General features: G+C 35.2%; 1 protein-coding gene across 2 annotated transcripts in view; it reads right to left on the bottom strand.

The window, feature by feature from the left end:
- Glra3 (glycine receptor alpha 3) overlaps window positions 1-23,822 on the bottom strand; it is a 137,897-nt gene that overhangs the window by 11,465 nt on the left and 102,610 nt on the right. For both annotated transcript variants that reach the window (XM_035451293.1, XM_027394105.2), the window contains exons 6-8: window positions 18,719-18,856; window positions 15,983-16,197; window positions 2,166-2,309 (exon numbers count right to left, since the gene is read on the bottom strand). In XM_035451293.1, coding sequence (XP_035307184.1) covers window positions 2,166-2,309; window positions 15,983-16,197; window positions 18,719-18,856 — 497 coding nt within the window. The remainder of the gene's footprint in view (window positions 1-2,165; window positions 2,310-15,982; window positions 16,198-18,718; window positions 18,857-23,822) is intronic.

The following is a 23,822-nucleotide window of genomic DNA, read 5'->3' as shown; positions in this document are numbered from 1 at the left end:
AAGTATCTATCCAAAAGTATCGAATTAAAAATCAGTGGCTTTGTTCTGCGTTAAATTTTAATTACCCTTAGTCACATATGCTGCCTGAATATTTCAAGTCGTGATGAGAGAATGATAAACCATTATTATTATTGTATTTATTTCTAACTTTTCCTGGAACACCAGTCACTAAACATATTGATCTTTGCATCTTTGCTGTGAGCTAAAGAGTAATGGACATTAAGTACATCAAATATTTTTATCTCACTTCTACATGTGGTAAAATTGAAAAAAGCAGCACTTCAGTCAATTTTTTTTTCTTGAAAAGAGGAATCAGAATTGAATATCTAAATTGTGGTCTGGTTCACTATCAATTATGTTCAGGGTAGAGTGACGGTGAGATAGCAGTCTTTTATCTATTAGATAGCATATGCATGATATTTCTCATTTCTAGTCTACGAAGCCTGTGGTTGAAGCATCCTACAGTAGATAGGAAAGAAAAAATAAGTAAAGAAATGGAAGTGAAAAGTGTAAAATCAAATACTAAAGATAAGGAAACAGAGTGTTGCCCCAGTTATAATAAATAGTGATCAGGAAAATTGTTATCCGTCACTAACAGGAAAGAAAGGCATATGCTTTGGCCCTGTGAAGCTTTGATTCTGTTACAGTGTTTTAGTAAGTCTAAGAATCAGGAGAGAAAGGGCAGTAAAAGTCTGTGTGAGAGAAATGATGAGGAGAAAGGGATGGATGGAGTGAAGGTTCAGGAAGAAGTAGGAAATGAGGAGGAGGGGAATGCGGTGGTAAAGGGAGAAGAGGAGGGGGAGGAGACAGGTGGTACAGGAAGAGGAGAAGGAAGAGGAGGGGAAGGAGGAATAAGGAAGAGGAGGAGAGAGAACATGGAGTAAGAAGAGGACAAAAACACAATTGACCAAAGACCAGGGGAAGGTGGAAGGACAATATGAAAGTTAATCTCCTCATCACCATACATTTTACATATGAATGGTATAGTTTTGTTTTCATGCAAATTTAACAAATGAAAAATTGAATATTGTTTTCTGTCCAATATTATTATTGTCTCAGTGCTAATGCTCCCTTCCTACAACAGTTTGTGGATGTTTTTTGGGTTTGTGATAAGTTTTGGAAGTCAATTGCCTTAGAATATATTTAATATTAAGTGCACTTAAGCTGAGACAGTAACTTCTTTTGCTTTAAAATATTTAATAATTATATATGCAGCAAATAATTAATAAATCATTGATCTTTTAAAAGTCATTAAAACTTTATACCATATATGCCAAAGCATTGCCCTTAAGACTTATGTTTTGTTTAAATGTCTCAGTATAAACCGGCAATATTTCTATATGACTCTGACAGTGTTTTGTTGAACAAAGATTTTCCATTAAGTTGTCAGTTGGCACATTTGCATGGTAATAAACAAAGCATAGATCTATTGTTGAGAGAAATTCTGTCATTATAAAGGAAAGAGGCTTACTCAAAATCATGTTGTCCATAAAGGAAGATGCCTTAACAGGTTTTAATGGTAGAACAAACACATTGTAGACAAGCAAATTCAGCTAGCAGGTTACGTCCACAACTTTCTATGACTTCCTAATGATGCTCCCAATGCATTTTCTTGTGGATCCATCTTTGATCAGATATTAGCAAGGCAATAGATAATAGCACTTGTTTTATTTATCACAATGTATCAGAACAAAATGTTTAAATATGAAAATGTGCATGGGAAGAAAACTATACTGCATGAGCTCATCATTATAATACTTCCATGATATTTTATGGAAGCAATTAATTAGCTCAGAAAAAAGAACAATTTTCATGACTAAATCTTATGTCTGTATTAAGAGATGGCATTGTGAATACCCTAGCATTGCAAGTAGGAGATGAAATATTTATCAACTGAACATGAGTGATGTTGTTCCTGGAAATATATTAATGACCTTGATAAAGCATATCATGGCACCAGACATGCTACATAGGCATAACTCAATACTACAATTTCTCCCTGAAATGATCTTTGCACATATTTTTCAGCTGAACAAAAATGAAAGAATATCATTTCAGTTAGTCCCCAATCCAAATTTCTCTCCTGTACATTTGTATCACACACAACAAATCACTATGCATTGCAAATCGATATCCCATTAAACCCAATAAAAGTAACTGCTTACCTTATTCTTTCTCTTCCGTCGAAACCTCAGAAGTTCTTTGTGTTGTCTTGATACAAAATTCACTGCTGCATACTCCAGAAGTGCTGAAAACACAAAAAGGAGGCATACTGCCATCCAAATATCAATAGCTTTTACATATGAAACCTGGCCAAGAGAGAAGCAAGGAAAAAAAAGAGAGAGCAAGAAAATTAACTTTGGTTACTACTGCCTTCAAAAACACAATTGTTATTTTATGATTCTGAATATATTTTATAAATCAGTTAGAAAAATAAGTGAAAAGAATCTATTCACTAAGAACTTCTAAGATAATTTTTTTACAAATTTTATGGATTAGTCATAATTACAGGACTTGAATAAATTTTGTTATTATTTGCAAGTTTGATATTAACTCAACCATAAGAAAAAGGAAGGAATATTCTATATATGAAACATTATCAAGGGGATACAAATAGGAAAGGAAGAAGTCAAATTATATTTGAGGATAATGTGATTTTATACATAAAAATCCTAAGAACTCCACCAGGAAACTTCTAAAGATAATAAATACTTTCAATAAATTACCAGGATACAAAATTAACACAGAAACTTTAGGAGCTTTCCTATCTAAAAATGTTAAACAGAATGAGAAAGAAATCATGGAAATAATATCTTTCACAATAACCTGAAAGATATTTTGGGATAACTCTAACCAAGCAAGTGGAAGATTTGTGTAATAAACATCTTATGATACAAAAAAAGAAATTCGGAAGGCATCAGAAGATGGAAAGATTTCCTATGTTCATGGATCATTAACCAAAAGCCATCTATACATTCAACACCAACACCATCACAATTCCAACACAATTTTTCCAGAAAGTAAAGAAAAATCTTCAACTTCATATGGGAACAAACAAACAAAAACCAGGAAATCTTAAATCATTCTGTGTGATAAAAGAACTGCCAGAGGTATCACTGTCCCTGATCTCAAGCTCTGCTACAGAGCTATAGCAACAAAAAACAAGACGATTTTGGCACAAAAGCAGATATGTTGATTAACAGAATCAAATTGAAGGCCCAGATCTAACTCTGCATACCTAAGGACGCCTGAATTTTTCAAAGAAGCTAAAACCACTCACTGGAGTAAAGATAACATCTTTACCAAGTAGTGCTGGTCAAACTTGATGTCTGCATTTGAAAGAATGAATAGATACTGGCTATCACCCTGTACAAAAGACAACCCAAATGGATCAAAGACCTCTACATAAGATCAGGTACCCCAAGTCTGAAACATTATAAAGCTTGAAGTTACACCAAAATAAATAAATAAACATGTGTATACATATATGTATATATATAACAATATTAACTTGTAAGTATTATATTTTCATTATTTATTTTTTACTATGCAATGATTTTATTTTACAACTAATACATTCAGCTAAAGTAATTTTCAATTACTTTATGTGCCTTGCTGTTTCACCTGTATTATGTTTATGTGAAGGTTTTGGATGCCTTGGAACTGGAGTTACAGACAGTTGTGAGCAGCCATGTAGGTGTTGGGAATTGAACCCAGGTCCTCTGGAAGAGCAGCCAGTGCTCTTAACAACTGAGCCATCTCTCCAGCCACCCAGATAAAATAATTTTATTTGGTCTCTATTTCAAAATTTTTCATATGCATCCCTTAAGAATAATAAAAAGAATTCCTTACTTCCTCAGCTGCTTATCTGACTACATTTATCATTACATGTGTACACACTAGTGCACTCGAGTGTGTGTGTGTGTGTGTGTGTGTGTGTGTGTGTGTGTGTGTGTGTGTGTGTGTACCACACATATGGTGTAAATTATGTCTATTTCTGACTACTGAACTATATATGTGTAATATTTTAAGACACAGTGCTATGCACACAACACTGTTAGCAATTTGTGCAACTACAATCTAATTGTAATATCCAATACCATTCTATCAATTATCCTAAAGATGACATTTAAATTTTCTTCCAATGTAGAGTTTTAAAGGATGATTTATTGCAGTCTAGCTTCAGGTCTCACTAGTGTGTACTCTGGAACACTTGCTCAATCTTTCCTTGGTTTTGCTGTTATCAGTAGCTTTGTTGAGTCAAGGTTAGCTGTTTTACACAGCACTCTCCATAAATTTTCATTGTGTATTAGTAATGTCCTACCAAAGTCTCATGTCTGTCCTTCATTGCGTATTACAGCAGGGAGCATAACGTGTTGGCCATTTGGCTATGGTGAGTGAGGTCTTCCAGGTTTCTGTATTTTAAAGGTACTGATTTACTCCTGATGTAATGTTATGAAATTATGTTGACATAACTTTGATACATGAAACCTCATTGATGATTTTGTTTCACCTGATGTAATTTAATCATTATCTTCACTTTTAGTGATCATCCTGTTATTATCTACATTTATTATTTTCATATATATTTATTTGTGAGAATCCTACTGTGAGCAATCTTTTAATTTTAGCACATTAATGTTATTGTTCATTGAGGCGCACAATATACTTTTTGACAAGTCTCCATATTGTTTTGCCACTTCCTTTTAGTGACATAAGGTGTGTTCAGTTTATCTTGAACTGCTTCATTAACTGTCTTTAAATTGGCCCCTTTCTAAGGAATCATTCTTTTCAGTTTTAATATTTACTTTTATTATTTTTAGCTATGTGTTAATATGTATCTGTGTGGATGTACAGGTATCTGAGGAGGACAGACACATTGAATACACCTGACACTGGAGTTACACGTGGCTGTGAGCTGACTAAGGTGTGCTAGGACACAAACTCTTGTCCTCTGTAACAGCAGACTGTACCCTTAACCACTGGGCAATCTCTGCATTCTTTATGGAGTAATTCTTTTTTAAAAAGGCCTTTTAGAAATGAAGGTTAGCAGGTCAGTATATGGAGTATTGAACTTTACAATAAAATATTCATCTCATGCTCAAACCACATAGTGCGTTGGTTGACCTGAATCAACCATCTTCCTCTTTTTAATTAACAAAGCTAGGAAACACACACACACACACACACACACACACACACACACACACACACAGAGAGAGAGAGAGAGAGAGAGAGAGAGAGAGAGAGAGAATCTTCTATGTCTATATATCAATAATCTATCTACTTGCATATTTTCTACTTGCATAAATCCATTTTTCATCCATGTATCAAACATGAATACACTCTAGTATCTCTGGTTTTATTTCAACATCTTAGGGTTTATTCTAGCCTTTGTAGTTTTCTGTTACATCATCCTTTAAAAGTGAGAAATTTGGCTCAAATGTATTTGATCATTTATCAAGTATGTTAATCAATACTGCTGAAAAAACAGCTCAGCCTGTGCCCTCTTGAAGCCAGCTGTCTCCTACTCCAAGCCTCATTCCTGAAAACCACAGGGTGCCTTTACTGTTCACCATTTCTCCAGCACCATGGCTATATCCATTGGTTCAGCCAGTCTCTGGGATCCTAATTGTCCTCAAACCAGGATCCCGCAGGCCACAAATTCTTATTTGGAGGCTTCTAACAGTATTGGATTCCTCAGAATGGGAGTTACAGATAGTTATGAACTGCCATATGGATGCTGAGTATTGAACCAGGTCCTCTGGCAGAGCAGCCAGTGCTCTTAATCACAAGGCCTACTCTTTAGTCTCACAGATATTATTTTTGAGGTTACTTTTAAAGGCAAATCTGACCGCATTACCTTCAAGTTAAAACTCACTATTTTCTCATCATGAATTTGAAGGCTCAAATTTATTTCAGATCACATGAAACCCTTTGCTTACCTTTCTTACCAATGTCATTCATTTTCTTTTTACCCCTTTCATCCAATATTTATTAAAAGCCAATGATTTTTAAGCAAGTTCTATTTTTTTTGTATTAGAGAAATAGAAATGATTAATGGAGCTTATGTTGAAGCAATTAAGTAAGGAATGAATAACAAAACTATGTAAGTAATAAGATAACAAGAGAACTCTCATAAAGGAAGTATGGAATGATGGAAGAATAACTGGGCAAAGGAGTCTACACTAGATAAGGACCTCTCTGGGGATGCGTTAATCACTGGTGTTTGCCACTTTCTTACTATGTCCTAGCTTCCATTTCCTTCTTTGAATTTTTGGAAACTGAAAACAACCAAATTCTTTTTTCCTGCCTTAGAAAATTTGACTTGCCTTTACCTTTGTCTGGAATATTCCCTTTGAGGTACTCCTGTTTATCCTTCAGTGTAAGTTACTTTCTCAGTAAATCTTTTCCTAAATGTTCATAATAGAAGATCACTTCTCACTACCTTCCTGGGTCTTTTTCACAATTAGAGGCAAAGCTCCTCACCATAGAGGTGGTTTGGAGGCCTAGTGAAATACCTGCTTAAAGTCATAGAACTACCAATTGCAAAGATGAAGATCTGAAAATAACTAACTTACATCTGGAGACCATAAATATGACTACTATTCAATTACCTCCCGGTTTAGACTAATCAAATTATCTCTAAAAATTAAGAACAACACTCTAAGTTGGAGTTCATTTTGTGTCAAGACTTTCATCTTTATTATTTCCCTAATAGATAAAAGTCAAAGTTCTTCCATATTTGTTTCCTTTTATCTTAAACACATACTATTCCCACAACCAGACACTCTGAGAAAGGAGATAGTGTCCAGATATTTACTAGAGAGAAACAAAATATCTTTTGACCAAGAGAATCAAAACTTAAAATCTGTGAAACTTTTTATCCTTCAAAATACAGTGATGAGTCTCCCTGAGTTCATAAAACATAGCAAGGCTTTTCGTTGAGCTAAAGGAGATCACTGTCTACTGAATTTATATTAATCCAGGGAGGCATTGTCCACTTGATAATTTACATTTAGAATGAGTGGAGTGTTTAACCTTAAATGGGACATCTATATTATCAGTACCCAAGGCTGAGGGATAATTGCAGAAGAGCCCAAAAGATTCTAAGAGCTAAGGGTCTGGGAGGACCTTCATGGAATAGTGTTTTTGGACATTTGAGTACCACTGAACAATGAACTCTTAACAACTGTGGTTGCCTGCATAAAATCAAGCCAGTCAACATTCTGTTGAGAAGATGGAATGATCCATGAACCTCTACCCTAATTGTGGCATTATGAATATTTGAGGACTCACTTCTGGGGATGTGTGAGTCAGTTTTCATTAAATTGATAGTTACTGGTAGGTTGACCACATTCCAGTGAATTATCCCACACCAAAGAGTATGTGGACAGCACAAACTGGCTTCAGTGCATTGTTGAAAAAAGAAGTAATGAAAACTATTTCTTCTACTCTCAGCATTCCTTAGCTACCAGAAGTCTTTTGTATGCCATTTAAGACCTCAAAAGAGAGCAAGGGAGGATATATAGGGTGTAGGGGAGGCTGGAGAGAGGAAAGGGAATGGGGACATATGAAGAAAATGGACATGGGGAAATTATGTGATTATGTTATAATCTCAAAACTAGAAATATAGGCATGAAATTGGATGAGGTAGGGAGATGGGGATGGATGTGGGAGGAGTTACGGGAATGAATGAGGGCTAAAATTGATCAAAGGACATTGTATGAATTTCTCAAGAATTATTAAAGTTATTTTGAAAGTTTGTAATATATGTTCTATAGACTTATGCTCATATTTCAGAAGTACTGCACATTTCTTATATTAGTGTTATAATTAGAAAATAGAGAAAATTTGCATTACAAATAACATAAAACATATATGACTGAATTTTATCATTATCGATGAGTTTGGATATCAGACAGAACCAAGTCACCTTGGTGTTTGAGAGAAGTTATACTTGGGGAGCTTGCCTAAATACAAATTTCTCTGTGTTTCATACTTTAAAACATAAATAGTGGAAGTTGGCTTGATGAGAATCCACCTATGATATAATATGTTAATAGAAAGCATTGAAATCTCACTGACTGGAAATTACATGTGCCAGGTCTACTTTTGTTGAAGCGTGGTCCTGGAGGTGTGCTGTCACTCCAATTCTGTCTTGTGACAGAGTGGTGGAGGAAATGCAGGGCACTTGTGCTTGTCATTTTGGGTGATTAGTGGTACAGCTTGAGGGGGCATGGGTCAGTTTAGTTAAAGTTCAGCAACCAGAACTACTCAGGATCAGTCTTAACTTAAAAAACAAAAACAAAAACAAAAACAAAAAACTGCCGAACTTTCCTGGTACCTGGAGGTGGAAATCCAGAAGGAGTGGTACAGCATTACACTAGAGACAGAGAAAGTCAGAACAGTTTTTCTATTTTCATTCTGAAACAAATGCAAGAAGCCCCACTAGCTCTGGAGTTACGATATTTTAAATAATTTAAGATGATACTATAAGAGAAGCTTCACTGAAGAGCCAAACACATTGCCTTCTAGGAAAAGAAGTTGTCAATCGTGGTGACCAAAGGGAAGGAGGATGGCTGAAATAAAGTCAAGTTTTTAAAATCCATACTGTCAGGCAGAGCATAGTAAATCAGTCCTAAGGCAGTACAAAAACATAGCAATGCTGCCATGGAACATTTTTAATCAAAGGAACACAGTTGTCTAAAGACAGACAGTTAAGGGTTTCTAGACTCCCAGGTATTTCACCCATGAAATGACTTTATTTGAGCTATATAGCTTTAGAGAGGAGGGAGAGGAAATAGAATAGAAGAAGAAGTTGAGGAGAGAGGGGACAGGAGAAGGAGGGATGGGACAGAGATAAAGAAAGGAAAGGAGAGATGGAGGGAGAGAAGGAAGAGTGTTTTTAGTGTAGACCATTTTACTATAGTGCTCATCCCTCTTCCAGTTGATAACTTATTTGTGGATTTAGTCCTGAAATCATTTCATTTGTTCTCGCTGATAGATAGGTTGTATCTATCATTGGACAATTGTTCATAAGTGTGGTGGCCCTGTGCAAGATTACATAATACCACTCAAGAACAATGTTTTAGGTTTTGTTGTCTGACAAGCACATTGGAGGAACTGCATTGTAGATAATGGAGCTATATGCTAAGGTTGAGAGGCCTGCCTAGACACAGAACTTTACAGTCACCTCCTAAGCAGGTCAAAAGCATTAGTACGAGGCCATCAAATCCCTACACTGAAGTTCATAGAGACAATGTATTAATGAATGAAGATACATTGGCTGTGGCTTGCTAATTATTACCCAGACTGGCACTCATACATTGTTTGCACACATAAAAATTTAGATGCAGCCGAGTTTGGTGGTGCATGCCTTTAATCCCAGCACTTGGGAGGCAGAGGCAGGTGGATCTCTGAGTTTGAGGCCAGCCTGGTCTCCAGAGTGACTGCCAGGATAGGCTCCAAAGATATACAGAGAAACCCTGTCTCCAAAAACTAAAAGAAATTTTTAGATGCATTTAATTGCTTAAATTTAAGAACAGGAAACTAATTAAAGCAAAACCTGGCTTAAGCCTTCATGTAGACATCTATCTAAAGACAATATATATATATATATATATATATATATATATATATATTACAAAACATTGCAGTGGATGCCTTTGGATATGGTATTTTGTTCTTCCTCTACTGGCCATCCATCTTTGTAGATTTCCTCAGTTCCAGAAATATCAAGAGAACCATGATGGATAAGTTTGACTGTGGAATAAGCAAGTGGGTCAGACATACAGACAAATGTGTTTCTCAAAACATGCTAGGAATTTGTCTGTTCATGTGTTGTTTGTTTTCTGGGGATTTTATTGCTGATCTCTATGAATTTTACTTAATCATTTAGTTTGTTCACTATCTAAAATGTTGATATTTTTGTAATGTTTATAGGAGAAATATTATCCTGAAATGCATTTGAATGTTATCTAATGTCAGAGAGGAAATCATTTCAACAAAGAGAAAGAATGAACAGTGCTTTAAAGTCATAAGCTAAAGTAAGTTGATTTGGTATTGAAAAGACTGAAAGAGAGCACTTGGCAGTAGCCAGTGATGGCAGTGAGATATTTGAAACTTTGATATCCTGGGGTTTTTAATTCATAGCCCTGGGGTGGGGAATGACTCTCAGTGGGTGCACTGAAGCTGCAGTCACTCTGAGTATAATGCAGACCTATAGTAAATTCACTCTACATTTGTCACACTGAAGGTTTTTACTTTAAGAGATAAAATGCCAATATATGAGCAAGGGAGATCAAGATCATGATGGAGAAGTCTACAGAGAAAGCTGAACCAAGCTCATGGAAACTCTAGAACTATAACTGTGGAGACTCCAGGAGACAGAACTAGGCCCTCTGTGTATGGGAGACCGTTGTGAAGCTTGGACTATCTGAGGGGCTCCTGGCAGTTTTAGGACCACGATACAAACCTGGTGCATGAGCTTGCTTGTTGGAGCCCATTCCCTATGGTGGGATATCATGCTCAGTCTTAATTCATGGGAGACGGACTGAGCCCTTCCCCAACTATTGTACCAGACCATGTTGAGTCCTCTCGGGAGCCTTTACTCATGAGCAGAAGTGGACTATGGGGATGTAAGGGGAGTGGGAAGAGGGGTGGGAGGGAGTACTGTGATTGGAATGTAAAATGAAATTTAATAAAAGAGCCAAAATGCAATGAAGAAGATTTTTGTCCTGAGTTGCATTATTTCTAGTGACTAGAGACATCCTCGAGGCACCTCTGAAAGTGCCACCAGGGAAAGACAAAAGAATTGTGAAGGTCATGGTTACCTCTGATTCTAGTTTCAGATACCAGAGCCTTGCTTTCATATCTTCCATCAAGTGTGACTAATGTTTTCTAACATTTACATGAAAACATAAAATAAATCTAGATGTCACTAGAGATGGTTCTTGAGAGGGTGCCATTAGACTTCCTGGCATGCATAATCTATTAACTTTCGACCTATTCATTTGAAGTTAAATTAAGCGTGTGACTTCCTGCTCCTGTTTTATATGCTGGAGATTTTGCACTTTGGCTGCCTACTTATTATGACCATCTTTCATTCCCATCCCTTTTGCCCAGGTGTCTAAGAGTGTTACTTATGACTTAAAATTACAGTCTTGGAGACAGATGACGCCTATAAGTGCCCTTTAAGTACCTATTGTTGAGGCAAGGTCTTTCTCTCAACAAAGTTACAATTGTCTCATTGTATTGTTTTAGGAAGTTCATAAATATGGTTCTGGGAGATACACACATAAACATATATATGTACATATATATATATATATGTATATATATGTGTGTGTGTGTGTGTGTGTGTGTGTGTTCAGTACAGTATACAGTAAAGGAGATTTTTAGGTGAAACTTAGTCTCAAAGCTGCATATGCACATTTTGCTTTTTAAATTTAGTTTTATCATCAAGTCATTGTATAGTGCTGTTATGAAAATGTAAACTTTGGAATTTTACTTAAACTTAATATATATATATACATATATATTAATATAATTAAGTAATATAAACTTAATATATGATATATGTCAAGTAGAGAGAAAATGTTTATTAATTGTAAATTTTATACCAAATAAGACTAGTAAATGTAGCAAGATGGAAAGACAACCAGAAATACCCATCATTTCATCTTCTATGGACCCATTCATGCTTAGAAATAATGGTCATGGGAATTTTTATATAGTATTAAAACATTTTAGCTTAGTATACATTATATAATGTGTATTTAATGATAAAGGTTTGGGTAAATGATCCTTTCATTTTCTGTTCAGTTTTCTTTTTCAAAAATTAGCTTGTATGGAATATTTATATTCTTCAAGTAAAAACTTTAAGTAATGTATTGAGTATTTTGTTCATATTCAAATGGCTTATCATAAAATGAAAATCCAGTTTAGGATATTATGTTACAATAATAAAGCAAAAATGCATCCCCATGTGTTATATTTTTCCAGACTTGGTTGAAATACTATCAGTTAACTATATTTTGTATTTAAATAGTAAGGAGAACACACTGCTGGCTGGAATGGTTTTCCACTGCTGTAATGATAAGAAAGTCTGATTTCTATACGCTCCCCTTGGCCCATTTATATCGCTACAGATATATAACTTACTGTTTAAATCCATTGAGTATTTTCTGGTCCATTAAGAGTGTTTGCTAATTAAATTTAGGAAACCAACAGTAAATATACCTCCTTCCATTTTCATCTTTTATTCTTTCAATTTAAATAACCCACAATAATCTGTAATGCCAGCATAATCAAAACATTAAGAAAACATAAAGATTCACTTTAATTTTATATTAGCTACAGTTACTTCTATACTTGGTAATGAAACTATTTTTACATTTTTCAAAAACTATTGTTTTCCTTATACCTTGAGGGAGATAATTGCAAACTTTAAGTTCTTTTCATTAATTTCATGGTACTCTAGAGTAAAACAGAGAGAAGCAGAGGTAAAGTTTATTGAAACTGCATTTTCGTGCTACATCAGAAAGATGAAAATGGAATACTCACTTGCTTTTTAAAACATGTATTGAGTAAATAATTGAAAAGCTCATGTTGTTTAAATGTGCATGTGGTACTTAGGAGACACACAGAACATTAGGTTTTGAGGATGGAGATGTGTAAAAGATGCCTTGTCCTCACATGAAGCTACTTTACTTCTCATAAAGGTGCATTTCACAAGCAAAATAAACAAAATAGGAAAGAAAGAAAAAGAGGACAGTAACTGAAATTAGGTTCAAGGTCCTGTTTATCAACCCTTAACTACCCTTTAGTCTAGAATTTGCAGTTTGTGTGGACTAGAGGATTCTGGGTCTCTGTGATAAACTTAATTAATTAGCTATCTTTAGAACTTTAGTGTTCTTTGTCCTTTTATGTGTGTCACCTTTTTGTAAATGAGTTAGCTGGAGTGATATGGATAGAGTGTGAGGGATCCATATAGTATCTCCCTGAGAATTTTCCTTTCTCTGACTCTCCATCCCCTCTCACCTTTCATGACCTTTTTAAATTTGTAAATGAATGACTACAGTGTAGTCAAGGAAAAGACACTGAAAGGTTTCTCTGTGTAGCTTTGGAGCCTATCCTGGCACTCGCTCTGGAGACCAAGCTGGCCTCGAACTCACAGAGATCTGCCTGCCTCTGCCTCCTGAGTGCTGGCATTAAAGGTGTGTGCCACCAATGCCCAACAAGACACAGAAAGTTTTAGCAAATAAAATTGTTTGCTTGTAACCATTTCTTACTTGTTCTCCAAAGCCTTCTTGCTCATGGAATATACTCCTAATCTAATCAACTTGGGTTCTTTGGGTTTGGCCATGAGACTTAGTATAATTTGTGGAATGAGAACAGAAATTGATTCTATGCCAACTTTGACCCAAAAGGAATTTTGCACCTGTTTGCTTTCTAGTGTTCATGCATTCCCCAATTGAGAGGGTGGGGCATATGCCTGGTCACAATAGTTACTACATGATGAGACATAAGGAGCAAACTAAAATATTCCACAGTCTAAACCCAAGGCAAGATGCTGAAAATTCAGTCAATCTCAGAGAAGCCTAGAAGAGAAAAAGATAATTCATAATTTCCTGTGTAAGAAAAATGTCACAAAGACACACAATTTTGTTGTTACTTGTTATATAGAGTAATTACAATGAAATAAGACATAGACAATCCTTAGGGCCAAGAGTCCCACTCACAGTAATTAGTGTTAAAAGATAGTTTGGATGAACTTTCTTTCAATCCAGGAATTTTCAGACACTTGCTGAGGTTGTACTGTGATAGATACACGTGTATGCCGGAAAAGTAGATGTTTTAGGGTTCATATCTGAACTAGATCTTGAGTTAAAATCATGAGTGACTAGTACTAACTTTTCTTTTGCTCATGATGCACACTAGTGCCTCTCAAGAGTGACTGCTTTTCTAGTTTTGAAAACTGATAACACAATGTGGGGATTTGAATTTGAGAGTCTTTGGGTTGATGTCACAGTATCGAGGTTGACTTTTGTGGGCTCCTTGAGATTTCAAACAGCAGAGAGGAATCTATTCTTTTAGGTGACTGTTTTGAAATGCACAGGTGAATTCTCAGCATCTGCTTTACTAGCCCTCAAACAAACAAGCAACCTTCCCCCCAAAAATCCAAAATCTAATTTCAAGAGAAAATTTTTTTGAATAGACTGATTCAGTATATTAATGATTGTTGTTTGCACAGGGTGTTCAGAGTTGCCCCTTCTGAATTCTAGTATGTCTAACTAAATATGCTGACTCTTGATCTTTCTCTTTACACCTTTCATTTCTTTCAGTCCTGCCCCATTCTGTGTCCTGAATATTTCTCTTCTGTGCTCCATAAAACCTGTAAACTCTTAAAATGGAAATATTCTGTCCTTTTTCTAAGTACTAACTTATGGCTCCAATAAGATCCCATTTCCTGATAGCTCAGAAATAAGACATAAATGAGTAAATTCCTTTTAAAATTTGACCAATTAGTTTCTACTATCACCCAGACTCCTTAGGGCATACATACACAAATGCATAAGCATTGAAACTCAGGTTAAACAAATAAGCAAGTTTGTAATTTTTACGTGGGGTATATGTTATAAAAACACAAATTGATTTACATTATTTAAAAGGTATAATAAAGTGTCAATAAAGGAAGTTATTATATTGAAGACAATCATCACTTCTTACTGAGAAAAGTGGACTTTGTTCAACACCAATAATTTTCTATCTTATGTAACATTTGTATTATCTTTTGACCAAAGTGTATTTACTTACACATTTTAATTTAATCAATTGAACTAGAATGCATTCATAGAAAACACTAAGGGGACTGTGCATACATTTATAATTTACCTCAGTGAGAAGGTATAGCATCAAATGTTCACAATAAGCTAATATTACTTTATTTTGCTGAAGTTCATCATTTTAAGATAAATAATAGTTTGTTGTGTTGGAAATTTTTGAGGGTTTCTTTACATCAATGGTTCTCAACCTCTGGGTTTTGACCCTATTGGGAGTTTCATGTCAATATCCTGAACATCAGATATTTGCATTATGATCCATAACAATAGCAAAATTATAGTTATGATGTAGCAAAGAGATAACTTTATGGTTAGGGATCACCACAACATGAGGAACTGTCTTAAAGGGTCAGGTCTCTGCATTAGAAGCTTAAGAACCAATGCTTTAGATAATAGACAGTTTTTAGAAATCATCTTATAAGAAGAAAACAATTTTCTATTTCTACCTGACTATATAGATAAATAGAAACTCATATTTATCTCTTAGTACATCTTATTGAGAGAGGTATTGAAACTTCTACAAACTTTATAAAGCAAATGATTTAATTCTGGGTGATTTCACTCAAATTGTAGACTTAGATAAGCACTCTTTCCTATTGACTTACTGCTGCCTAGGAGCAAGAAGGTAGGGGCACAAGGAAATTGAAGCCAGGGTGTAGCATTAAGGAAAACTGATACAGTCCTTGATGAGGAGTAATCACTATAATGTTTTGCTGGAAGCAATTTGGTAACACATTACCAATGCATACAGATATCAGTGTTTGTATTTTAAATACATATTAAGAAAATAATATGAAAACATATGTATATATGTGCACACGTCTACGTATTATGCCAGCATTTAAAATGACCATGCATATCAATTTAAATAATTTTCAATATATTTTAAGTATTTAAACATACAGATACAAAATTCCATGGTGCATCAAATGAGTGTTGACATTTAAATAATAAGAAACCATTATACATTATGTGCATAGCAGATATCAGTGATTTATTGAGTATTTTCTTTCCATGACTTCATTTTGCAAGATTTAGTGCTTTAAGAATCAATGTTGAATATATACCTAATGAATTTTTGATCAATCTGACATTTTTGTGCATGCATTACACAAATTTCCCCTCATGACACTTACCTTTGGTAAGGAAGCCCGGGATCCAGAACTCTGTGTCGTCATAGTAAGCACGGTGGTAATGCCCAAAGCTACCCTCGCTGGGGCTGCATCCATGTTAATCCAGAATGAGACCCAGGATAGAATAACAATCAGAAGGCTGGGAATGTACATCTGGATCAAGTAGTAGCCCATCTGCCGCTCAAGATGGAATCTCACTTCTATGCATGTAAACTTTCCTAGTTGTTCATAAAATAAATGCAACCATTAAATAAAAGCCAAGTTTTGTCATGCCATCAAATGTGACTTAATTTTTATAATATTTTTACTGTAAGAATTTCCTCTAAAATGGAGACATACATATTCAAATTGGGTTTTGTGTTTTATTTTATTTTATTTTTTCTGTTTATATCTGGGAGCAATGTGACAAGGGAGTGAGCTCTTCCAAGAAATAGTATGCAATCTTATTTTCATGTTCAAATAGCTTCTCATACTTGTCAAAGTGCTCAAAGACTGTGTTTTTGTTTCAGTTTCTAACACTTGTTCTGAGTTGTATAGAACAAAGCACATTTATTATGTAAAGGTTATCTACATTTTGTGTTTCAGGAGCTTCATGTGCTTATTTAGTCAACTGCTATTGTTTCAGAGAACTTTACACATCCTCTAAGTGCTAAGAGATAAATGCAAATGGAGATGAGTGTTTTCATAACTAATACTACAGAAAACTAAATATGTATTATTTTGCTTTAATAACTTTTGAGATATATTTAGAACAAACTGAAAAATAAATTAGTTATATACACTGTATAAATGTATCCCTTTATGCCTTTGTTACATACCTCTTTCTGCAAATAAATGTTGTGAATGTTTGACTCAACATGACATTAATATGTCTACTTATCCACTGGCTCTAATTCTATTCATTTATTTCTACTACTTTGTTATCAGTCCTTCAAATGAATGGCCTTCTAAGTGATTTGATTCTTGGATTTATTGTCTATATTTTTAGTAGGATGATGTCAGAAAGCTCATTTTCTCTTTAAGTATTCTTTGATACAAGTTAGTTACACATGTGAATGAAGACATTACCAGATATTTCTATATTATTTTGAGCAGTGTAACTTGGGGATACTTTCATCTCCTGTATCATACAAATACTAGACAACTTGGTCTTCTGGAAAATTCTTGCCCAATTAATTGCTTGAACTAAGTACTCATAATTGTGGGCTGAAATATAAAGGTAGGCAAATGTACTTTCTGCTAAGATGAGTCTCTTGACCATGTATCATCAAAATTCTCACCCAGATGAGGTCTACAGAGTCAGCTATCATTCTCTGTTGAGAGTCCTTTTAAATTTACATCATTGGAGAATCTGTGAATTTAGCTTTATTTGCAAACAATTGACTTGAAGATATAATCAATTTAAAATGAATTCTGTTCTGTATTAATGGGGCTCTATTCCAATATCACTGATGTCCTTATAGAACTAGAGATATTTGGATACAGAGACACAGTTGCATGCATGTGACAATGGAGAAAGAGACTAAAGTGATGTGTTTGTAAGTCAACAAAAACCAAGAGTTGTTAGAAACAGGAAACTAAGAAAAGGCCAGGAAAGGAACCTTTCTTGGAATCTCCAGAGTAACATAGTTTTCTGTTACTTGATTTTTTTGTATTTAGCTTCTAGAGCTATGAAAGAATGAAATTATGTTGCTATAATCTACCAAATGTATGGTAGCCTGTGATTACAGTCTGATGAGACTAATGTACAGCTCTATACTACCTCTGGAAATCTTTCAGCATATCCTATATGAAGTTACCAGTTTTTCTGTCCTTAGAGAAATGGGCAAGGGCAGTGCCATTGACTTGCATGTTGTTTAATTTTATGCTTAGATGTTAACCTTGAACTTGCTCATAAATTAGGTAACACATTTATCTGTGAGTTGAAAATGATAATTAAAAATTAGATATTGTGAGTTATCTAAGGAGATAAGGGAGACTAGGACTTTATGGGAGGAAAATGGAGTTTACGGTTCTGGAAATACCGAGGTCACAATGAATCATACTTTACCATAAAGACACAGTAAGAGTTACAGCTGATGTTAGCATGCTAGCCTCAGGCAATATGCACATCTCACTGGGGGAAGCTTTACTTGTGAGAGTTTAATGGCATTTGTAGTTGGGATACATTTATGGGAATAGTCCACAACAGTTACGAGAAGTGAATCAATTTCATAAGGGTATAAATACCACATTAAGTTTCTTAATCCTTGGTGTTAGTTGTTAAATATGATATCGACTCAAGACAAAGGGTTCCTCTATCAGTCCAAGAAGTAACTAAAAGTATAAATTAATAAAAATAGTTAAAGAAATAAAAAATAGAAAAAATGTTTGGAATGCATGGAAAATGATGTAATTATTTAAAATAAGTCCTTTTGTTAACATATACAGTGTTTATATCCAAAAATAGTTTAATATTTTTCTATAGAAATGAAACATGCTTATAAGTATCACACCATCCACATATGTGTTGTTCCATAAAGAATTTTCTAGTGTAACTGAGCATCAAGCAATTCTTTGATCTCATACAAATCAAATATGACAAGAATCAATGAGGGAAATCACCCATAAATTTTGAAATTTTCCATTTTTTATTCCATGAGCTAAAACTATTAATATTAACATGACATTGCAATTTAATTAATCTCCATATTGTAAGATGAGAAATCATAATCATAGAGAAAAATACTCAGTCCCTACCTGTATTGTAGTGTTTAGTGCAGTATCGCAAATCTTTTTCTTCTTTCAACAGAAATTGAGGCAAAGTGAGTCCTTCGGCTACTTGTACTGGTGCCTCATCTTGCCATTCAAAAATGAGATCATTCATTGTGTACCCAACTAGACAAAATGGTATAGAAATGTTTATATCAAAGGAAGACATTCAAACAAAACAGTAAGAATTTTTCTGTGTAGTCAACACATGGAATGAGAGGATCACTAATCACTAATCTGCTTGTGTGTCCCAAGTTCCAACAAGGATAAATGGTCTGAAAAATGCAAGTTTATTATGTTTGGTAGAGATGATAAAAAATATGTATGGAGTAGTTTGACATGGTGGTTATGAGTTCAGCATAAACATATCAAATGAGTTTTCAATAAGTCAGAAATGTTTATTAAGTTAAAGTTTCAGATTTCTCTTTGGATGGGCTTAATATAAGCAGAATTTTTGTCATTTTCCCAGGTGAATGAAAACTTATGGAAATTTATGTTTCAGTGCTATTTTAGTGGAGGAGTCTGAGTGAATGTGAACAACATTTGTTCTGATCTGTCAATTCTACAGATATAGAAAGAGAAAGGAAACCTGTTATGATTCCTGATTTAAGTCAATTAATTAAATTAGTAAATTATTCATATCTATGGATCTGTATACAGAGGAGTTTGTAGCAAAATTTTATGCAGTGATTGAGCACAGCTTTTGTGGATAGGTTAGGCAATGGATAAGAGGGAAGCTTATCACTCTCCACTCATTTAAAATCTTCCAGACAGAGTGGAATCTCATCTAACTGTAGAGGCAATTAGGCATGCTTAGTAGTATGCATTCTGTGGGTGGACAAGACAGTAGTGACAAGAGTTTCAGTCATCAAATCTTCTTAGCAGGTCTAGAATTCAGGTAACATGTTTTCACAGGTGCCATCTGTGTTTTGTTTCATTATGGAGCAAGAAATATTTGGTAACATCTGTATGGTCATCCAGATCGAAGGGTATCATGTCTGAATTTTGCATCAAAAATAGATAATGTATCCCTAGTGCACAAATGGACTGTGGGATCCCATTCCCCATGGAGGGCTACTCTCTCAGCCTAGACACACAGAGGAGGGTCTAGGACCTCCCCCAAATGATATGACAGACTTTGATGACCCCTCATGGAAGGCCTTATATTCCCTGGGGAGTGGCTGGGGAATGGGGTGGGAGGGTCCGTGGGGAGCATGGGAGGATGGGAGGAAAAGGGAACTGGGATTGATACATAAAATAGTATTGTTTCTAAATAAAAAATTGAATGCCAAAAAATATATATGCAACTATATTGTTTCCTAGATCAGTGATTCTCAACTTCCCTTATATTGTGACCCTTTATTACAGTTCCTCATGTTATGCTGACCTGAGCCATAAATTTATTTTTGTTACTACTTCAATTTGTAATATAACCTCACTTCAAAACTCTTGTGACACACAGGTTGAGAACCACTGCTCTAGACCTAATGAATGATTTATTTATCCTAGACTATCTTTCAAGGAAATATAAAATTAATGATTGGATTAGTAATAAAAGAATGATTCACTCTTCTTTGTGTTTTTTTCAAGACAGGGTTTCTCTGTATAATTTTACCTGTCCTGGAACTTACTCTGTAGACTAGACTGGCCTTGAACTCACAGAGATCCTCCTGCCTCTGCCTCCCTGAGTGCTGGGATTAAAGGTATGCTGATATGCACTATCATTGCCCAGTAAGAATGATTCGCTCTTATTCATAATTCCTCTAATACATGCATTATAGATCATACTCTGCTTAAAGCCAACACAGATGCATATTTTTCAATGATCTAACAACAGTAAGATAAGCATGTTTTATCTGCTGCCATTTGAGATATATATCTTAAATCCATACAAAGAATCACAGAAGACAAAATATTTTAGATTATCCTTTCCCAATTTAGACAGATGAATGAAAAGATAAATAGATAAGTCAAACTTCTTCCAGCTGAGGCATAATAAAGGCTTTGTAAAAATCTTCTGGAAACAGAAACTAGCTGCCTGAAATTCCATTGAAGCCAAGCTCTATTTTTTTCTCTCATCCAGTTTATACAAGCACATATAACTTGTTATTGTAGTGAAGAACTATTCACATCAAATGATAAGATGGATGGACATTTTACAGCCATATTACTGTATTTATTTACAACTCACATGAGTTACCTAAAGCTTGAAAGCCTTAGGTAAATAATGAGATGACCATGTTTAAAGTGTATTTCCTTTATACTGAGAGTTGAAGGAAGCTTAATGGTGTTTTTGCCTCACTAAACTTCAGACACACTTTAATTGATTCTCTTCCCCAGAGTCTGAAGTGTTTTAATATCATTTTCCTTTGGCTAACAAATCTTTATAAAAGCTTAAGAATATGAAGGAAAACAGACTTAGTAATGAGAGCAAGGTGATAAATTCATTTACCTTGAATTGAATAATTATCTCACAATGAAAAAATAATTTACATGAAGAACAAAGATTTTAACCTGAACTTGACCAACAATTTTATTTGGTGACTATGGTGAAACCTGCAAATGGATGTCTCAATTCTTGCTTTTTCAACAAGTATTTATCAAGTACCAACTGTCAGTAAGTCATTCCGCTCCATTTGACTTAGACCTTGAAAGCAATGAATGGCCCCTGAATGAAGAATGCAAAAGAAAAAGAACCTCAGGAAAAAGGCAAAGTAAATTTGTTTGAAATAACCTAAAAAACACACAAGATTTATAGTAGATATTGGAAATGTCCCTTTTCATTCATATCTAGTGCATACAGAAGCAGATGAAATGGACAGACAAATCAATACATGTTTGTGTTGGGTTAAAATATGAGTTGAAAATTTGAGTTTCTAAAAATACCTGTAAGTAAAATTATGAGATAAATATCTTTAGAGAAAGGAAGTGATGTCACAAAATAGCACTTTATAGCACAACAGTAGCCAGATCCTTTCATACAATTCACAAGGCCCATATGGTCATAATAATATTATTTTAACAAATAATATTATTTGTTATTTTAATTGTTCTAATATTTTTTCCCATGTTGAAACAGTGGTAGGTAATGTTTTAACACAACACAGAAAGTGGCACAAGGCTGTGCTGGTGTGTTCCTAAGTGCTATATCCCTTGAAAAAGAATGCTATTTTCATTTAACCATGCTCATGTTTGATGAAGTAGTAAATACCTTGCTGTAAAAGCAATGCTTTAAAAGTGTCCTTGATCTTTGGATCAGTAACAAGTACTAATCTACTACAGACTGATCCTTATGTAAATATCCTTGTAATCTTTGTGGAAACTTGGGAAGCCTGTATATAGTATTTGTCTGTGTACTGCATATAAGGAGCAGCATTAGTTGATTTTGGGACAAACTGAACTAGAATTTTTTTCTTGTTTTGTGTGGGTGTGTGTGCACATCATTTTTACTTGTGAAATGTGAAATGTGAAAAGTGAAATGATATATTAACAATGTTTCTTAGGTACTGAAAAGTCCACTTGTAAAAATATACATGCTATGTGCATACCTTGGGAAGAAAACTGGTAATAGTCTGTGAATAATAGATTCTGAAATTTTAAGCCAAAATTAGATGATTGAGAAATTATTTTATGCAAAACTGCTTGAACAACCAAGAATCTAAGACTAGATAGCCCAGGGAATAGGGTAAAACCAAACACAAGAAAAGAGAAAAAACCCAGGCAAACAAACAAACAAATCTCTGGTAAAATATTCTGTTACTCATAAACCAGTGTCTTACCCATAGCTAAACACTGAGCTGAATTCTGGAATCCAGTTGCAGAGAGGGGGGAGTGATGAGCAAAGGGGTCAAGGCCAGGCTGGAGAAACCCACAGAAACAGCTGACCTGAACAAGGCAGAGCTCATGTACCACAGACTGACAGCTGGGAAATCAGCATAGGACTGTTCCAGATCCCTTTGAACAAGGATGTCAGTTTGGAGGTTTGGTTAATCTATGGGGCCTCTAGGAGTGGATCAGCATTTATCCCTAGTACAGGAATGGACTTTGGGAGCACACTCCACATAGAGGGATGTTCTCTCAACCTAGACACACGGGGGAGGGTCTAGGCTCTGATCCAAATGATATGACAGACTTTGATGATCCTCCATGGAAGGCCTCACCCTCCCTGGGGAGCAGAAACAGGATAAGTGTGGGTCAGGGGAGGAGGGGAGGGAGAGGGAATTGGGATTGACATATAAAACAGAAAAAAGAAAAAAGAAAAGAAAACAACAACAACAACAAAAACAGTGTCTTGTTCAGCCATCATTAGGGAAACTGCCTCCTGAAGCAGATGGGAACAAACACAGAGACCCAGACAGACATTATGCAGAGAGTGGGAAACTCTGGCTTAAGTGGATGTCTCCATCAAATCCCTCCCCTTAGAACAAAGAGAACACTGTAGAAAAGGAAGTGGAAAGGGTATAAGAAGCAGAGGGGAAGAAATCAAAGACCTCAAAATCAACATGATTGATACACATATGAACTCACAGAAACAGAGGCAGCATGCACAGGGTCTGCAGGGTCTGCACCAGATGGGGTCCTAGAGCTGAAGGAAGAAGTGGACACATGCCCCCATCTGTAACTCAGAAGCAATCTACAATTGATAACTACTTGCAAAGGAACATAACACCAATAGCACAGACACTGAGATCGGCAATTAATAAATGGACCTCCTGAAACTGAGAGGCTTCTGTAAGGAAAAGGACACTGTCAACAAGACAAAACAGCAGCCCACAGAGTGGGAAAATTTCTTCACCAACCCCACATCTGACAGAGGGATGATCTCCAAAATATACAAAGAACTCAAGAAGCTAGTCTCCAAAACACCTAATAATCCATTTAAAAAGTGAGGTACAGAGCTAAATAGAGAATTCTCAATAGAGGAATCTAAAATGGCTGAAAGACATCCCTATCCATCAGGGTAATGCAAATCAGAACAATTCTGAGATACCATCTTACTCCTGTCAGAATGGCTAAAATCAAAAACACCAATGACAGTTTATGCTGGAGAGGATGTGGAGAAAGGGGAGCACTTCTCCATTTCTGGTGGGAG

The sequence above is a fragment of the Cricetulus griseus genome (assembly GCF_003668045.3).
Source record: "Cricetulus griseus strain 17A/GY chromosome 1 unlocalized genomic scaffold, alternate assembly CriGri-PICRH-1.0 chr1_0, whole genome shotgun sequence".
NCBI classification, from domain to species: Eukaryota; Metazoa; Chordata; class Mammalia; order Rodentia; family Cricetidae; genus Cricetulus; species Cricetulus griseus.
Note: the sequence above shows the minus strand (reverse complement) of the source record. Positions and strands in the feature narration are given on the sequence as shown.